The sequence below is a fragment of the Choristoneura fumiferana genome, chromosome 11, assembly GCF_025370935.1.
Source record: "Choristoneura fumiferana chromosome 11, NRCan_CFum_1, whole genome shotgun sequence".
NCBI lineage: Eukaryota > Metazoa > Arthropoda > Insecta > Lepidoptera > Tortricidae > Choristoneura > Choristoneura fumiferana.
This window is the reverse complement of record NC_133482.1, coordinates 6,614,983-6,632,707: the sequence shown is the minus strand read 5'-3', so window position 1 is coordinate 6,632,707 and position 17,725 is coordinate 6,614,983. Positions and strand designations below refer to the sequence as shown.

The 17,725-nt window shown below is 35.4% G+C and overlaps 2 protein-coding genes across 3 annotated transcripts in view; one reads left to right on the top strand and one right to left on the bottom strand.

Annotated features, from left to right (window-relative positions):
* Positions 1-426: 426 nt before the first annotated feature.
* LOC141432610 (TRAF3-interacting protein 1-like) lies at positions 427-13,086 on the top strand. Of its 2 annotated transcripts, XR_012451845.1 has the most exons (7): positions 427-1,794; positions 1,915-2,032; positions 2,147-3,225; positions 3,321-3,479; positions 4,933-5,144; positions 5,222-6,391; positions 7,487-13,086. XR_012451845.1 is itself a non-coding variant. In XM_074094262.1 (6 exons), the coding sequence occupies exons 1-6, from the start codon at positions 1,660-1,662 to the stop codon at positions 5,376-5,378; spliced, it is 1,860 nt and encodes a 619-aa protein (XP_073950363.1). In that variant the 5' UTR covers positions 427-1,659; the 3' UTR covers positions 5,379-7,376. The 2 variants fall into 2 exon arrangements, 1 of the variants encoding a protein (XP_073950363.1); XM_074094262.1 differs by lacking the exon at positions 7,487-13,086 and having other exon boundaries at positions 5,222-7,376.
* Positions 13,087-15,702: 2,616 nt separating this feature from the next.
* LOC141432978 (DNA-directed RNA polymerases I and III subunit RPAC1-like) overlaps positions 15,703-17,725 on the bottom strand; it is a 3,482-nt gene continuing 1,459 nt past the window's right edge. Inside the window, 8 exon segments of the mRNA XM_074094817.1 lie at positions 15,703-15,863; positions 16,115-16,309; positions 16,312-16,341; positions 16,983-17,018; positions 17,021-17,164; positions 17,287-17,394; positions 17,397-17,405; positions 17,501-17,719. Coding sequence (XP_073950918.1) covers positions 15,754-15,863; positions 16,115-16,309; positions 16,312-16,341; positions 16,983-17,018; positions 17,021-17,164; positions 17,287-17,394; positions 17,397-17,405; positions 17,501-17,719 — 851 coding nt within the window. The 3' untranslated portion in view covers positions 15,703-15,753.

Genomic DNA, 17,725 nt, shown 5'->3' with positions numbered 1-17,725 from the left:
TGTTCTTCGAGCGATATGGCCCGCCACGTATCTCTTAGTAGTCTGTGGGCCCGCCCATTGCCACTTCAAATTGCATATTTTTCCAGCTATGTCGGTGACTTTAGTTCTTCGACGAATTTCCGTATTCCGGATTCTATCGCGCAAAGAAACTCCAAGCATAGCTCTCTCCATAGCTCGTTGCGTGACTCTGAGCCTATCTAAGAGGCCAACAGTCAAGGAACACGTCTCAGAACCATAAGTCATCACTGGCAACACACACTGGTCGAAGACTCTAGTCTTCAGTAGAGTAGCTTACTTAAATAATCGAGTGAGATCACTTACCGTTTCCACTCAGAGGGCCTACTACGAAGTTCGAAACTCGTATCGTAGTACTTCGTCTCGCTCTCGTATTAAATAGTATAAGTGTCATGGTAGTGCTACGAACAAATAATGTGTAGTTAGTTAGTATAAGTGACACGAACTTCGATTTTCGAATTTCGGAGTAGCCTTTGGGAGTAGCCCTGCTCAGCAGCAGCAACGCCGTTGTCATTGCCTGCATGTAAATTGTACCAATACAATTTATTAAACGGTATTCAGTAGGTAGGTGTCTAGGCAGGGCTACTACGAAACTCGAAGTTCGTGTCGTGCGGTCCCTCTGACACTTATACTATTTAATACGAGAGTGAGAGGGACGGTAGGTACGATACAAACTTCGAGTTTCGAGTTTCGTAGTAGCTAGCCTGGTCTAGGTCAGTTCCGTAGATTGAGCGTATATAACTGACTGACTGATTGTTGATATATTAACGCACAGCCTACGAACAAAATAAGCCCTACATATTAGTAATCTGTGCTCCTGACCTGTGTCCGGTCTGCCGGGTCTGCGTACTGTTATTTTCTATATAATTGTAAATTTTACGTGTTTTAAGAACATAATCATCATCTGTTGTACCAAAGCATCAAAGTGAATAAAGCTCCGTGTCGGGTACTTTCTATATTTTATTTCTGAGCCCTGCCACACGCCATTGCAACTGCCTGGTTTAACATCCACCTCCTCTTCAGATTCAGCATACGAAGTTTTTCAAGTACTTACCTAACTCCCGCCCCCCCCCCACAATCTGATCAACCTGATCCATACCTGATCGAACGAAATTCACACAATAATCAATATTCATCTACAGCTACTTATCAACTTTTCAATCAATACATGTAGGAGTATGTATTTAAACATAATAATAAAAATAGAAATACACAAGAACACAGAGAGAAGTTCAAAGGCGAGCTTATCCCAAATGCCCAAAAAAGCCGCGAAAAATTAAATTAATAACTTCCAGCAAAACAAGCAATCAGTGCCATATAAGAAAATAAGTTTATATAAATTGAAATAAAAATTTAAATCGAAACAGAACTCGAAGGGGAAACTTTTTAAATTGTTTATCACCATCTTTATATTTATAAAAATAATATCTACACACTACACAGCTCTATCCGCCGAACATGACACCATGCATTGATGCATGACACGAAAACTCAAATGTGGTTACCACAACAACCCGATCGATGTAAACAAAGTTAAGTCTAAAGATTGTCAGATTGTCTTGTCATACTGTTTTCCTTTGAAAGGTAGATAAGCATAAAGAAAAGAAAATAAATTGGATTAATCAGTGGACTTAATTATGAACCATGGAAAAAGAATTGGACGCAAGTATAGTTAAGGCTACGCAAACATCTCTTGGGAAATACGTAAAGCGTCCTCCGTTGAGCGAAAAGTTGCTAAAGAAGCCACCTTTTCGATTTTTACATGATATTATAACGACGGTAAGTATTGATTATGCTATCGGATAGCACAGCGATAGACGTTTTTCTCACATTTACGGTACGTAGCTTAGCTACCTATTACCTACTGATTTTAATTTCATCAACTTTACCTTTTCACAGGTTTTGAAAACCACAGGATTTTTCGAAGGCTTATTTGAAGAACAGGAATTAGTATCCGATAATGTAAAAGATAGGGAAAGTAAAATCTTATTCCTAAATAAAGTTATATCAGTTATTGGTAAGTGCTATTTAAGTACTTGAATGACACCATAAGCCCATAACCTTTTTCTTACTTCGTTACTAACTCTAAACTTAAATTTCCTTATTAGGAATTATCTTCTTGGTTTTACAGGTTTGACTACAGGGAAATCTTTATCAGCAAAACCATCCAAAATAGTTGCAGGTCAGGAGCCAGAAAAAACGAATGAGCTACTTCAGTGTTTAGCACAAGCACTGGACAGTAAATTATCTTCAGTAGAAGCTGTAAAAAAAATCAAAGAAGTAAAAAATCCATCACAGATATCAGACACAAAAGTGAAAGAATCTAAAGTTACAAAGAAAAATAACGATACAAAAAATATAATATCAAAAAGCACTGAGAAGTTAACAAGTCAAAAGAAGGAGCAAAAGGGAAGTTCCATAAAAAATGGAAATCAGGAAAGAGTTAGTAAACCAAAAGACAGAGAGAGCACTACGCTCAAACAGGAATCCCCGCCTAAAATACCAACACAGAAATCTAAAATAATCAATAAAAAGACTCAAGTAGAAAATGGTGATCAACCTACAGCTAATTCTCAATCAAGCAAAAAATCATCAAAAATATCTAATAAAAATCTTGAAAAGTCATTTGATGAAAAAAATGAATCTTCGTTAAATTCTCAAAAGGAGCCAGAGATCAATATTCCTGATCTGGAGATCAGTCTACCAGGAGAAGATGAAGTGGGACAGGGAACACTTGATACTTCTTATACCATTGCAGATACAGATTTAAATTCTTCATCATCTCGCGATTTAATGGCATCTAACAACAAAGTAGAAGACAAACTACCGCAAGAAAATAATTCAGCTTCTTTTTGTGATTCAGTAGCTGCAGAAAAAGACTATGCAGAAAATACAACAAAGGATGAAGAAACTACTGTTGAAAATAAAGAACATAAGGAAGACACCACAGAAAGCAAAAATCAAAATAATTTCAATCTACGACAGGATAGCATACCAAGCGACAAGGAAATAAAACATCAAGATAGATTTACGTCAGCTAAGAATGGTGAAATAGTTTCCAATAATGTAAGGCCAACAAGTGTTAGGCCATCATCATCCAGGCCTGGGGCACCGCGGTTCAGAGACAAACATGGAACTATGGAGCAGGGAGCTGAAAATATTATTTTGGGTAAAGTCAATATAATTGCTGAGAACACAACAAATGAAGAGGTACATATAATACTAAGTAATGAACATAATATATGTGTGATTGAACATTTTTTTTATTGTGAAGGCAATAACTATATATAGTACTATTTTTTTAGGAAGAGGAACCAAGCATCATTATTGTGGAGCATCAATTAGATGATAAAACCTCTGTAGACCAAACAGAACAGTTGTCATTGAACCAGCATGGTCATTTGGTACAGCAAATTTTGGATTCGCAAAAAGAGTTTTCTCAAGTTAATGGCAAGACTGAGATTGTAAGTCCAAAACACTACTTAATTCATAAAACCGGCCAAGAGCGTGTCGGACACGCCCGAAATATGGTTCCGTAATCATTACGAAAAAATTAAGTTATATTTTTCTAAGAATTTCGTATTTTGTACGGAATATTCCAAGTTTAGGCATATTTTATACCTTAGGCGGTATACCTTTACTTGCCCGAATTTAATTTGCCCGAATTTCATATTCAACCGCCATAATTTGTTCTTATAAATTCATTTACACTACTCATTGTTTACCATATTATTATTATTCAAATGACAGAATCTTTGTTTCCCATAAAATTAATTTGTATAAGTAATTTCATTTTTAATAATCATTGTAATCCATAAGTATCACATGCCATAATGTCATTTGCCATCCATGTAAATGGTGATTATCGACGTCACGTCAAACAAGCCTTTGAATTATGTACATTTTACCCACAAAGGTTAGGTTAGGTTAGAATCGCGGCATTTGATTTGCGCGAGCGAGCGAAGTGAGCGAGCAAGACGGTTCGGAGCAGAAGCGACTCGGATAGATTAGATTTAGAATGTGAGGGTTTTTTTTATAGCAGCCCGGATAATATAGAAAATAGATAGATTAGTTATAGAAAAAAACAATTTTAATCAATAATCGTAATGTAAGTTGTCAATAACACTATTTAGTATAGCGTTTGAATATTCTATTAAATAATATTATTGCACTTAATAATATGGAAATATTATTATCAAAATAATTCGTATCAAAATGGCATTTAATTTTCGGGAAAATAAGAATATATCAAATAAATTTTCTAGTAAACGAAACATTCAGGCAAATTAAGTTTCGGGCATATGAACTTCGGACAAATGAAATTATAGCATATAACTTTCAGGCAAACAATAGATAACCACCTTAGGCTGCTATTTAGTCTTAAACTACTAATAATTCTGAAGAAAACTTAACCATTATAGTTTTCCTTGCAAGTTCGATATAAGTACTTACTACCATCATGATTTTTTCCAAATTTTTCCACCCACCGGTTTAGATTTTAGAGGGGGGGGGACGCTCGATTTTAATGAAAATTTGAAATTAAATTAAATTAAACTTTAATGCCTAACATTAATACATTGATAAGTCACACTTTTATACATTTTTTGCACTAAAGTTGAATATTTTGCAAGTAAATCACTGAATCGACAAATCGTTTTAGCAACCCCCTAATGTTTTTAAAAGACCTATCCAACGATATCCCACACTACAGGGTACCCTAAAAAAAAATTTTTATTTTTATTTTTAGTTGTACTATTTTGTCGGCATAGTTTACTTATATATATTCGTGCAAAATTACAGCTTTCTAGCATTGATAGTCCCTGAGCAAAGCCGCGGACGAGACAGACAGACATGGCGAAAACGGAACCCTAAAAACGAGAGATTTTATGTAATTATCGTAGAACATTTATATTGCAGGAATGGCAATTTGGTGCTCAAAAAGCGAGGGAGGCATCTAATCAGGAGATGGAGCTAGTAAGATTCAATATTCAAGCTGTGTCGCGTGCCGCTAATCCCTTAGGAAAACTGTTGGACCACATACAGGAAGATGTGGAAGTGATGCGTCAGGAGTTGCAAGAGTGGACGAAAACATATGAAGAGACTTCAAAGGAGCTTTTGAAACAAAAAACGTAAGCATTAGGTAAAGACCAAAAGCATTCATTGTAAAAAAGCTACTTTTAACTAATAACAAAATTATTCATTTCAGGGCCAATGATGATTCTCTGCTACCACTTCATACAAAGATAAAACAGCTGGATTCCGATATAAAAGAAAAGCAAGACAAAATTGAAGATCTCAAGATAGTGATACACAAGAATTCATCCAGAATTGAAAAGTTACTGGCAAGTGGGAATGTGCAATAAATTTTGAATCATGTAATTTATATTCCTTCCTCACTAGATAAATAAAATAATGTAGAAGATAGTTGGTCTTTCCACTCTATGTATATATACCAACGTGTTGATGTTTTGGTAATGTTGGTTTTAAGAAATCTTTATTATTTTCCAAATTAATTATAATCTAATAAGAGACAAACATAATTTACAGACTTCATACCTTATAAGTAGCCTCAAATAAATATTAAATAAAAGTACTTCTTACAATTATATTTCTATTATACATTTTATATGATACCAGTAAACAAATGCCACCAGTAGAAACACACGCCATGTTAATTTATATTTTCATTTTACTGATAAAAGTGGCCTCTATTTTTTTATTAGTATATAAATCCTTTAAATATTTCATTAAATTGTGAATAATATTAACCATATTTATAAATTACAATAGTTGGAGCTATAAGACAGATGAACTAAAGTAAATCTGTGATAGGTACCTACTATGTGCTACTATATTTTGGGATTGATTATATTATAATAAATAAGACCATGTTTTTTTTCGGCTCAGGCCTGAAATGTCTGTTTGCCTAAAATGTACAATTCTCAAAACTTCTACGTTTTCACAATGTTAGCACTTCTATTTTGTCAGCTTTCTCAAAATGTCTGCTATTTAAAATGTGTACAATCTCAGGAAGTTGTCTATTCATAATGTTTACATTCCTATAATGTTAGCATTACCAGAATTTCTGCTTTCCCGATATGTTCACTTTTTTAAATAGGCTATAGTCTTGTTGTGTTTGTTTTCCCATAATGTCTGCTTTATTTTCAAAACAATTTTCCAAGGGATTTTCGTAGTTTAGGTTTTTACTAAAATCAATGCTAATAAATGCGAAAGTAACTCAGTCTGTCTGTCTGTTACTCTTTCACAGCTAAACCGCTGAACCGATTTAGATGAAATTTAAAGACCATGATTGGAGACATTTTGGGAATAAGACTTTTCTGGAATGCCAACGTTATAAGAAGGCGGATATTTTGAGGTTGCAGACATTTTGAGGATAAGCACTTTCTGAAAAGCGAACATTATACAGAAACTGTCATTCTTGGAGACAGGCAATTTTAAATAGCTGACATTTTGAGAAACTGACATTATGCAAAAGACGTGTTGACATTCTGAAAAGCAGACATTTTGCGAAAAATACATTTTAGGAAAACGAATATTTCAGGCCTGAGCCATTTTTCTGAAGTGCATTGAGTCAATGAAGCCTGCAGGGGCTGCAGGGCTACTACGAAACTCGAAGTTCGTATCGTAGCGTCCCTCTCGCTCTCGTTTTAAATAGTATTGGAAGGGTGCGAAGTAATAGGTGGGGGTAATGAAATCTATCGCAGCGCTCATGGTGGCCAAAAGTAGAAATAGTTCTGGCTCTGTCATCTGTCATACTCATATAAATCTGTCATTAACAAAGCAATTTGTATAGACTTTAACTACCTAATTTTAGTAATAGATGTTTGTGTTATGATGCGAGCTTGAATTATTGAACACTGTCCCTGTTTTGTTCTTAATTTCTACATCTCGGTCATGTCCAGCAACAATTTTCCTTATGAAACGATTTGTGGTTGAAATTTTATATTGAGTGATACTCACAAAATCGGTCTTCAAAATGATACTCATTTTGATCTGAAAACGATATTTCATTTATTACTAGCGATATAAGAACAATTGTATAATTTTACTATTATTCAAAGAAACCAATAAGATAGCTTTATCTTTTCGTTTTACAGTAAAAGTACAACTAAACATGAAGTAAACAAACCCTGACATAACGAAAATAAAACACACTTTTTGAATAAATTTTACTTACCTCATTTAATTTTAATGACCAAAAATGAATTCACAACCTTGTGTCCACCCAAATCACGGTATCACAGTAATTTTGTATTATAAATTAATACGTTATAGGTTTGATTTTGGTCACAATGTCGCGATGAAATTTCAAAACGTCAGAGCATCAGCCAGAAAAGTTGCGGACGCTAGGTGGCGCTGATGTCGTGCACAGAGCCGCACGAACTTCGAGTTTCGAAGTAGCCCTGCTGTTACCAAATAAACATCTCATGCTAATAAAATACTTGCTAAGTAAAATTTGTTGCACATACAATCCGTACACAAAAATTAGAACCAAGAATTTGTCATACAGTTTTTGTGAACTTCTTGATAATTTATATTCTTATTATTTTTACATTTGAAATTTACCACGAGCTTTGCGGTATTGCGGTGAAGGAAAACATCGTGAGGAAACCTGTACGAACCTGCGAAGCGATTCAATGGTGCGTGCGAAGTTCCCAATCCGCACTGGAACCCGCGTGGGAACTATGGCCCAAGCCCTCTTGTTCTGAGAGGAGGCCTGTGCCCAGCAGTGGGACGTATATAGGCTGGGATGATGATGATGATGATGATGATTATGTTTGGTTATTGTATTGACCTAATCAATTACAAACGAATAATTAAATAAGCTGCTCTCAGTATTAGGAGCTGCTTTTATTAGAAGAAGCGTTTAATTAATCAAATATTCAGAAGACAGAAAATTCTTCTTATTCAAAATTTTAATATTACTTAAGCTCTCGCGAGTCGTGATTTACATAACTACAGAATTAAACGGTTTAACTCACAATTTTAAGTCGGGAACGGTCGGACTAGTTTCAATCTTTTCGGAAGATCTTTTTCAAGTGTGCGTTTACGACAGTGGTCGTACTCCGAAATTCGAAGTTCGTATCGTACCGTCCCTCTCTCTTTTAGTAAGTAAGTGTCAGAGGGATGAATATTCGAATTTCGGAGTTGAACAAAATAACCCACTGCGTGAAATATAGGGTTGCTTCTCACGTACCACAACCACACGACAACCACAACCACAACACGTGGGAGGGCGCATATTTTGTATTGAAAATGAATAGTACAATTCACACGAATCACATTTTGCCGTCATTATCGACCGCGTGTGTGATACGACCACATCGCAACCACATCGCAACGACAACGCAACCACCTGCGGCACCGCAGCGGCCGGCCGGCCACATCGCAACCACGGGCCCGCGATCTCCCCCTTCATTCATTCCGATGTTTTCTTCTTACTAATAAAAGCCATAACAAGGATAGCAACATCAATGTTTCCTGTTCGAATTCCATCAGTAGTACGCTCAGTCAAGTCAAGGCGTGTTTCCTCTATGAAAGCCAGAGTATAAATGCGTCTGCACACGACGGAACTACATTACAACCACATTTTGTAGGCACCAAACCCAACTGCAAAATGCCGCAGCGACACTATTCACACGTAATCACAGCTTGATCGCATTTTACCGCTGCGACCTGGTGTGGTTGTGGTACGTGTGAAACAACCCTAATAAAAGCCATAACAATGCCTTTTTTCGCTGAATACCAGATTCGCAAAATACCAGATTCTCAAAATACCAGAATCTCAAAATACCAGATTCGCAAAACATCGGATTCTCAGAATACCAGATTCGCAAAATACCGGATTCTCAGAATACCAGATTCGCAAAAGATCAGATCTTCAGAATACCAGATTGGCAAAACACCAGAAATACAATAACGCATAAAATTTGAAAACGAAAATAATGAATAAAACAATCTAACGATTTATGCGTGCGAAGACACTAGCGTTTACTTGTTTAAATAAATAAATAATGTCGCCACCATAGGTCGTCACTAACTGATACTACTGATACTGATACTAATGTTATTTACTGAGAGAGTGAGCGGTACCATACGAATTTCGACTTTCGAATTTCATAGTAACCCTTCAGTATAGATATATTTAGACATAGACATAGACATAACTTTATTTCGACATCGAACTTAAAATAATACATAATTTACAGAAAATAAAAACATTTGATGATGTCGAAAAGGAATTGACTCAGCATTATGCTGCAGTAAGTATATGCTGCCTACTACAGCGCTGATTTTCAGCCAACACCTTCATATCTTTGCACCTAATGTGTTGGACCGGAATCAGCACAAATGAGTGTGTGTCGGAAAAGTGTACAATAAATAGGTAATAACAAATTTATAAATTTACGAAGAACAACAATAGCTTATAATCTGTGATTAAATATGTAGAAACCAAACGCAAGTATTTGTCTTCTCTAATTAAATTGTGTGTACCTATCCTGGTATTATGAGAATCTGGTATTTTGGGAATCTGATGTTTTGAGAATCTGATATTTTGAGAATCTGGTATTCTGAGAATCTGATGTTTTGAGAATCTGATATTTTGAGAATCTGGTATTTGGAGAATCTGGTGTTGTAAGAATCTGGTATTTTGCGAATCTGGGCATTTGTATCTACCGTTGTACCGAGTTTATCTCTCCGATTTCAACAAAATTTGGAAGGTAGACTCAGTCCATGATTCCGAGCTGGAAAAACAGGGTCTCCAGATGTGTCCCCAAAATATTGTTTGGATGTGTCCGTTTTCCATACAATATTTTGGGGAACCTGGAGACCCTGTTTTTCCAGCTCGGAATCATGGACTGTGTCTACCTTCCAAATTTTGTTGAAATCGGAGAGATAAACTCAGGGTACAACGGTAGATAGAAATGCCCATCTGGTATTTTGCGGATTGCTGGTACCCAGCGAACAAAGGTTTTTGAGTGGTTCGAATACATACTTATTTTCAGCGGCGTCTTTAGCCCATGTAGCGCCCGTGTGCAACTATTACTTTAGCGCCACCTAGGAAGCGCGCAGTCAAAATGGAAAAGGTACAAAGTGCCGCGGCCGGCGCCCCTAACACCGCTGCGCCCGTGTGCAACGCACACCCTGCACTATAGGTAAAGACGCCTCTGCTTATTTTTGCACTTGACTGTACATAAAAAACTTATATTCGCGAGTTGAAACGTTTCAATATTGTAGTACTTATAAAAAAATACTGAAAAATAAATAACATAGGTATGTAGGTCTTTGAACATGAAACTACCGCGAAACTCACTTATTTTATTATTATGTATTTATATTTCACTTATATTTATTTGTTTCATTAAATATATCTACCTAACATATAAGTCATTAAAAACGCTGTCAATTCTGGAAATAAATTGTGCGGTTTAAAATTAGGTTTTACAAGTTGTGAAAGTCGGCTATTAGATCTTAAAACAAAATGATATATTTTTTTAAATCTACGTGGCTCACATAATGAGGGCTATCGCGTATGAATTCGCCGCTAGAGGCGTGAGGTCTCCGAAATGTCAATCTCATAGTCTTTTGGTGAGCTACGCGCTTAATCATTTTGTGAATATTTTGCATTACCTAAAATTAATTATGGCAATTATGCATTACGGGGCAATGAATGTCTGTGTTTGGAGTCAGTTTTGTCCTCCCTTTTTTTCCGAACAAAAGGGGACTACGCAACACTGTGGTTGCTCGATATTTTTATGGTACGGTTTTAAGGTATATTAAATAATGACTTTAATCTAAACTTTGTTTTCACGCCCGTAATAACAGACTTTGAAAGCTTACACATTTTCTTACACTGTGGCTACACTTAAAACCTCACGCAACAGTGGCGCCATCTAGAAAGACAAAAAACGATAGCCCTCATTAAAAATAGTTTTTCTTAGCGTGTTAGGGACGAGATACCACTTGGATCAAATTTATTGATTTTCACAGACCACAAAACATATATTATGTGATCTTAATATCGAAGACCGTAATTTAAATTGGCGTATTTTATAATTCTAAAAAATGAAATTCAGTTTTAATCTCTTTTGAATGTAACAGGTTATGTCACCAGTTTTTGACGACCAGATGACCTAGTGGTTAGAGAACCTGACTACGAAGCTTGAGGTCCCGGGTTCGATTCCCGTGTCGGGGCAGCTATTTGTATGAAAAATACGAATGTTTGTTCTCGGGTCTTGGGAGTTTAATATATATTTTAAGCATGTATCTATATCTATATAATTATATTTATCCGTTGCTTAGTACCCATAACACAAGCTTTGCTAAGCTTACTTTGGGACTAGGTCAATTGGTGTGAATTGTCCCTTGATATTTATTTATTTATGTCTTATTTGCTTTAAAAAACATGCCCTTTACGCCCATAAAAAGCTGTTCGGACGTAGTATTTGAAAGAACTACAATTTAAAAAAACTTTCATTTACTACTTTATCTAACTCTCAGTATAGAGTTGTGGATAACGCTTATTTCGAGGCTTCAAGACTAGAACCCATAAGACTTCAGCTTCAGAGTTGAACTCGACTATATTTGAGAATTAATTTGGTTTATTTTGAGTCATTAAGCATAGAGTCTAACTACGAGTTTTGCACTTCGTTCGTAGTATAGGACCAGAGCGAGGCCGTATCTGTGGTATTGCCTTCTAACGTTACTGCATCGCCATCTATGTGTATGCGCTACTGACACTCGCGATCGCGATCACAATTCAATTCATTCAATTCAAATTATGATTCTGCCAGTGTCAAGCAGGGCTACTACGAAACTCGAAACTCGAAGTTCGTGTCGTGCGGTCCCTCTGACACTTATACTATTTAATACGAGAGCGAGAGGGACGGTACGATACGAACTTCGAGTTTCGGGTTTCATAGTAGCCCTGCTGGTCTCTACTTGTTGATCGAGGTTGACTGAGACCACAGCTGACACGGCAACACTCGCGATCACAATCAAATAATGTATGCGATACTGCACAGACTTGAAATTTCAAGTCTGACAAGTCTGTGGAAAACTGCAATTTGACTGCGATCGCGAGCGCCAGAAACGTTACGCAATCGATCCTGGTTCGATTCCCGGTAATGTACGACGGTTAAAAAAAAATGCCCTTTTTTTACTAAATCTAAAATCAATGCCATGGTTCCTAAGAACAGATTGCGCTATCTGTCATAGTTTGTCTTCTCCCTACTGACACATTTGGATTGATCACCCTAGATTATGTAGGAAAATTGCAAATTATTATATGTAAATTATGGACATTAGCATTTCCATTATATCTCACAATTTACTTCCCTTATTCATGAGGCATAGCTACTATCTTTGTCACTAAGAATTAATTTATAATTAATACCTTAATTGCTATTTTAGTTACATATGGAAGTGCTGATAAAATTTGCCTCTCCTGAAAAGTAAGCATTTGTCCTTTATGCCAATTTAGATTATGGTTGTCGATATGGTTATGATGGTTTGTCACCAACTTTACATATTTTGTTTTGTTATCAAAAAATTATGTCTAATAAAGAATATTTGCATTGTTTTGTTTAATATAAAATAAAACATACCTATCAAGCAGATGCTGGGCCAATTCTAGTGTCTTTATGGACTAATGGTTAGGTTAACCACTGCTTTTACGTTACATACAACATTCATCACAAATTTACTAAAATAAAAGTGTGAAAAATATGAGAAATAATATTTATTATGTATAATGTGTTAGATATAAACTTAAGCAAGTGTAGAAATATTTTGATATTTAAAACCAATTTCCCCTTTGATACTAAACAAGACCATAAGAAACGGCGGCTGTATTGCCTAACGTTTCACTCTCGTCAGAAATGTTAGACAATATGGCCTCTGGTCTAGTAGTTATCCAGTTAAAATGTATTGCACAAAGAAAAGTGTACAAAAGGTGGATGTGATTCAAGCTATCCCAGCTAACTTTTATCCAGACCGATATTTGGATATTTATATACTATAAGATTAAGATTATTTCCATTGAAAAAGTGGTTTACATCAGAATCCATTCATAATGATACTGAAGGCAATGTAAATAACACTGTAGAGAGCAATATGAAATTAAATTGTAGTCACAATAACTGGTGAGCATATTCAATGTAATAATATTGATAATGATAATAAATATGATAGGACAATTGTCACGAAATGACCCAGTTCCCAACCAAGCATAGCTTGTACTATGGGTACTGGACTACATATATTATGTAGTAGATACAAACAATATCTAAGTAGTTTTTTTGATGTTTAGTTGTCTTTATCACAAACCCTCAGTTATGAACAAGTGTTCTTAGGGTGATACAGTCACTATACTTATGGAGAAATGTAGTATTATTAACCAGTCTAATTTATTAAAATTATATTATTAGAATGAAAGGCAGGTCTACATATATAAATCATTAGAAACAGATTTATTGTATTCCCATGGTAGTTTGTATGGTAAACAAACTTTGTAGTGCAAGAGGTTTAATCATATTACCAGTTGGTCATAGGCGGAGTCATAATTATCATATTCTACAGTATTTCTTCTAAATCTACATTGACAATACTAAAACTAAATGTTGCCTTTTTTCTTACCTGAATAATAATGGAAAATGTTACATTTAAATAATTTATTTTCAAAGGTTTTACAGTGAGAGATCACTGACATGGTATTTATTTTTGGTGCAGGCGGTTTAGGAGGCACATTAGAGTCATTATCGTATCGACTTACATAACAATCACGCCTCAAACCAACCCTATTGTGGCATTGGCGTTTAACCATAATTGCAGCTTGTTCAATGCGCATCACCAGCCTGTGTTGACTTTCAAGCTTTTCTAAACAAGTTTTACAAATTGTTTTAGGTAATGGATCTGATGGGGACACCTGAAAATAAAAATAATACAATTATTATCAAATGTTTTCTTGCTTGTTACCTCTCCACACACACTTCAAGAACTAAATGTTGGTAATTGAATTGAATGGTCAATCAATCAAACAAATAAATCATAATTGAAATGAAACAAAAGTTCGCTAACAGCCCTGAGATATTGATGGGTGACATGAAAGCACATAAGTAACTATAGCAGGAAAAAGATTGTTATGATATTGACATTATCATGATCAACATGAAATATCCAATCTTATAGTAAACAACGATCGTGTCAGGAGACATTACATGGATATATTTAATATCGAAAAGAACTTACGTTTATTGATAGATGTCTATTGATCTTTTCAGAAATGCACATACGTATTCCTTCGTCGCCGTAAATATGAAGCACTACACGGTGCATATCAGAACATAATCGACAAATGAATCCCGTTAATACGCCTCGTTCCAAGCTACCCATTATGTATTCTAAGGATGAAGTATTAGTATGTGATTAATTAACTCCTAAAGCGAATTAAGTAATCAAAATTGTTTAAAATTTTAAAACGAAATAGATTCACTTCTAAAATAAGCAAGCACTTCTCTTTCTTTTATTTTTTTTCAAGCCTTGTTGTTTTATTGTTTTTTTTTTATTTCGACATGTTATTTGTAGACCAAGATTTTTCCAATCATAGAGCCAAAGACAACATTATGTAAAAAAAAATTGTGATTACCATTAGGCGTAGGCGTTTCGTGGAATCAAACGTTTTACGTTTTCCTCATTTATTAAATAAACAAATAAATAAATAAGCACAAACATCAGACATTTAGGGGCTGTTTCACCATCCATTGATTAGTGTTAACTGGCGGTTAGGTGTGATGACGTCTCTATTTGTTTTGTTCGAATGGACGGAGACGGTATTACATTTAACCGACGGTCAACGCTAATCAATGAATGGTGAAACAGCCCCTTAACCTAGTCCCAATCCCAGAAGTAAGCAAAGGTTGTTTGGTTGGTTCACTCACAAGGTGTGCGTACTTATTTGCCACCACGGCTTGTATCTTGCTGTCCCGCTGATGCTAATATTATTTAATACGAGAGTGGGAGGGACGGTACGATACGAACTTGGATTTTCAGATTTTGTAGTAGCCTCCCTATTTTTTATATGGCAATCTTCGTAAGCAAAGGAAGAAGTCACCACGAGAAATAGTCTTTTCAAATAGTAGTTAGTTAGTACACTATTACTTATTCTGTGTTAGTTTAGTACTCCAAAATTCGAAGGTCGCATCTTGGTCGCATCATAATATCACCTATTTCACTCCCGTTTAAACACTAATGGCTACTTGCTCGAAACACATAAATCTCGACTTTGCGTTAAGCTCAGTTTAGTAGTGTCAAAATGTATGGAACTGTCAATCTTAAGCCAGGTTTAACGACTAAATCTAGATTTATTTTTTCTGCAAGACGGCCTAATAGATAGGGCGAGATGGTATGACACAGAAGATATAGGTAGTCATTTATGATGACGCGTGCCGTGGTTCTTAATACAATGTAATTAATGTCTAATTTTGACAAAATCACGCGTCTTCATGGATGGCACTAGGTATGATGAACAATATAAAAACGGTCTACTAAAATTGTGTTGAAAGCTTGTTGAAAGTTACAACAAAAAAGTACCACAATCATATTTTCTACTATTTTATCTCACACTCTTTACCCGAAAACTTAAATTATAAAAAAGAAACAATTGAATACTTTGCGAGTTAATTATAATAAAAAAATATATATCTACATACATCTTATTTAGAATTTATTTAATTCATCTAACAATGATTTACACTTGTCCTTCAGTATCTTAACAGCCTCCACAAATATAATGTTGGGCGACATAGCTCCCACAGACTCCACATTAACTGAAAAAGAAATGAAAAGTTAAAATAAATATAAAATTTTGGGTTTTAACCCCAATGCAAAAATTGGGGTGTTACAAGTTTGACATGTCTGTCTGTGCATTATAGCTCCCAAATGGATGGATCGATTTTGATGTGGTTGGTCTTTAAACGAAAATGGGTTGAGTTTCATCAGTTCAACCATTTAAGAGATAAAAGAGGTATTTCTTCTACTTTTCTAAGTTGTTTTAATGTTTTATACAGTTCATACATACATATAAAATGATCTCGCACTCTGCTTAATATGACAGCATCCTTGATTTCATCATATCTGTAAACATTTCTACTGCATGTGTCATAGCGAGCATCACGCACAAAGGCTTTGCCGTCTGGTCCTAAGCCAATGACTCCTGGTGAAAAGCAGCTCTGAAGAAGTGTGGCTTGGCTGCCAGACACCTCGCGGTCAATTTGATCTCTGGCAATAGACGGTATGAAGCAGTTGCTGAAAACAAAGAAAAATTATAGAATATCTACTATACTTGCCTTGATTTTAGGCTAAAGGCCTATTTAAATAGCTTGAGAAAAAGAGTAAGAGGCGATTTTGTAATACTCCACTCAAACTTCACTGTAACGTTTGGATCAATCAATATTCAATTCAATATTTTATATTTAATTTACCACTTTTAAGGTAAAGTATAAAAAACAGATTTAAAAAATGTCCCATGATACATAAAATAATTACATGTAAAAAAAGAGAACCTAACAACAAACAAATTTACATTTTAAATGTTCTTGTAGAACATAGGTATAAATAAAATCAGAAAACCTTCATGAAACTTGAAAACAACAAATATTAGGTTTAATTGAATTGTTGAACATTGTTGAACAAACTGAATTATATTTGATGTGTAAAATATTAGTTAAAGTTAACAGAAACAAAAAAAAACTTGGTGTATGCTGCTTATTACCATAATTAGAATGTCTTGCTTTTAGCACTATACTAAATCCCAGTGGCGTAGCAAGGACTGATGTAGACGTGGGCGAAGCGGGGCCCCTTTTCTATAGTTGCATTGCATTTAAAGAGGCCTCCTAGCTACGCCACTGCTAAATCCATTAGTTAATTTACATCCAAAGCATACTAACCCACAGGCGAGAACTTAGCATGGTCCTTTCCTATTCTTTCACAGCCACCAAATGAAGGTCTAGTTCATGGCCAGGCCTCATTTTAGAAATCAATATATTATCATGCACTGAGCCCACATCAGCCTCCTTGTACACAGATGCTTGATTGCCAATGGGATGCCATTTAATCTGTGATGAGTAAACTGAAAAAAAGGTAATTTTTAAGGCACATCTTAAATTCTTCATCCAGGTGATATAATGTTTTCACCCAAAAAAATCTTGGTTGGTTGGGTTGTGATTGGTTTATTATAGTGAAAGCACTTACCACTGTGATTTATGTACAGGTCTTCAGTTCGGTATGAGTCTTTAGATTGAGCTGTATTAGCAGTACATTTCACTTTTAATGTGAACTCTAATGTGTCAAATTCTGTTCTTCAGTAGCATCTGGAAACAAAGAATGTTGTAATAGTTGTACCTACCCTAAATACATACTTGGATCTGAATTCAAATATAGGATTACATGTTCATGAAGCACAAACCTTCAGGCCGATACTCAAACAGTCTTGGGTCAGCTTTTAATGGTATCAGTCCCAACCTATGGGCAAGTACTTCATCCTGGATAATTGATGTATTGTTTTTAATCATGACTTTTTCTATAGCCATGCTAGGGACCTCGCTCAGCATCAGTCTCCGAAAGGCGTTAGCGAAGGCTGGTTGTATGCCAATTAAATCAAACTTCCATCTCAGAGTTTTCCATTCTTTTT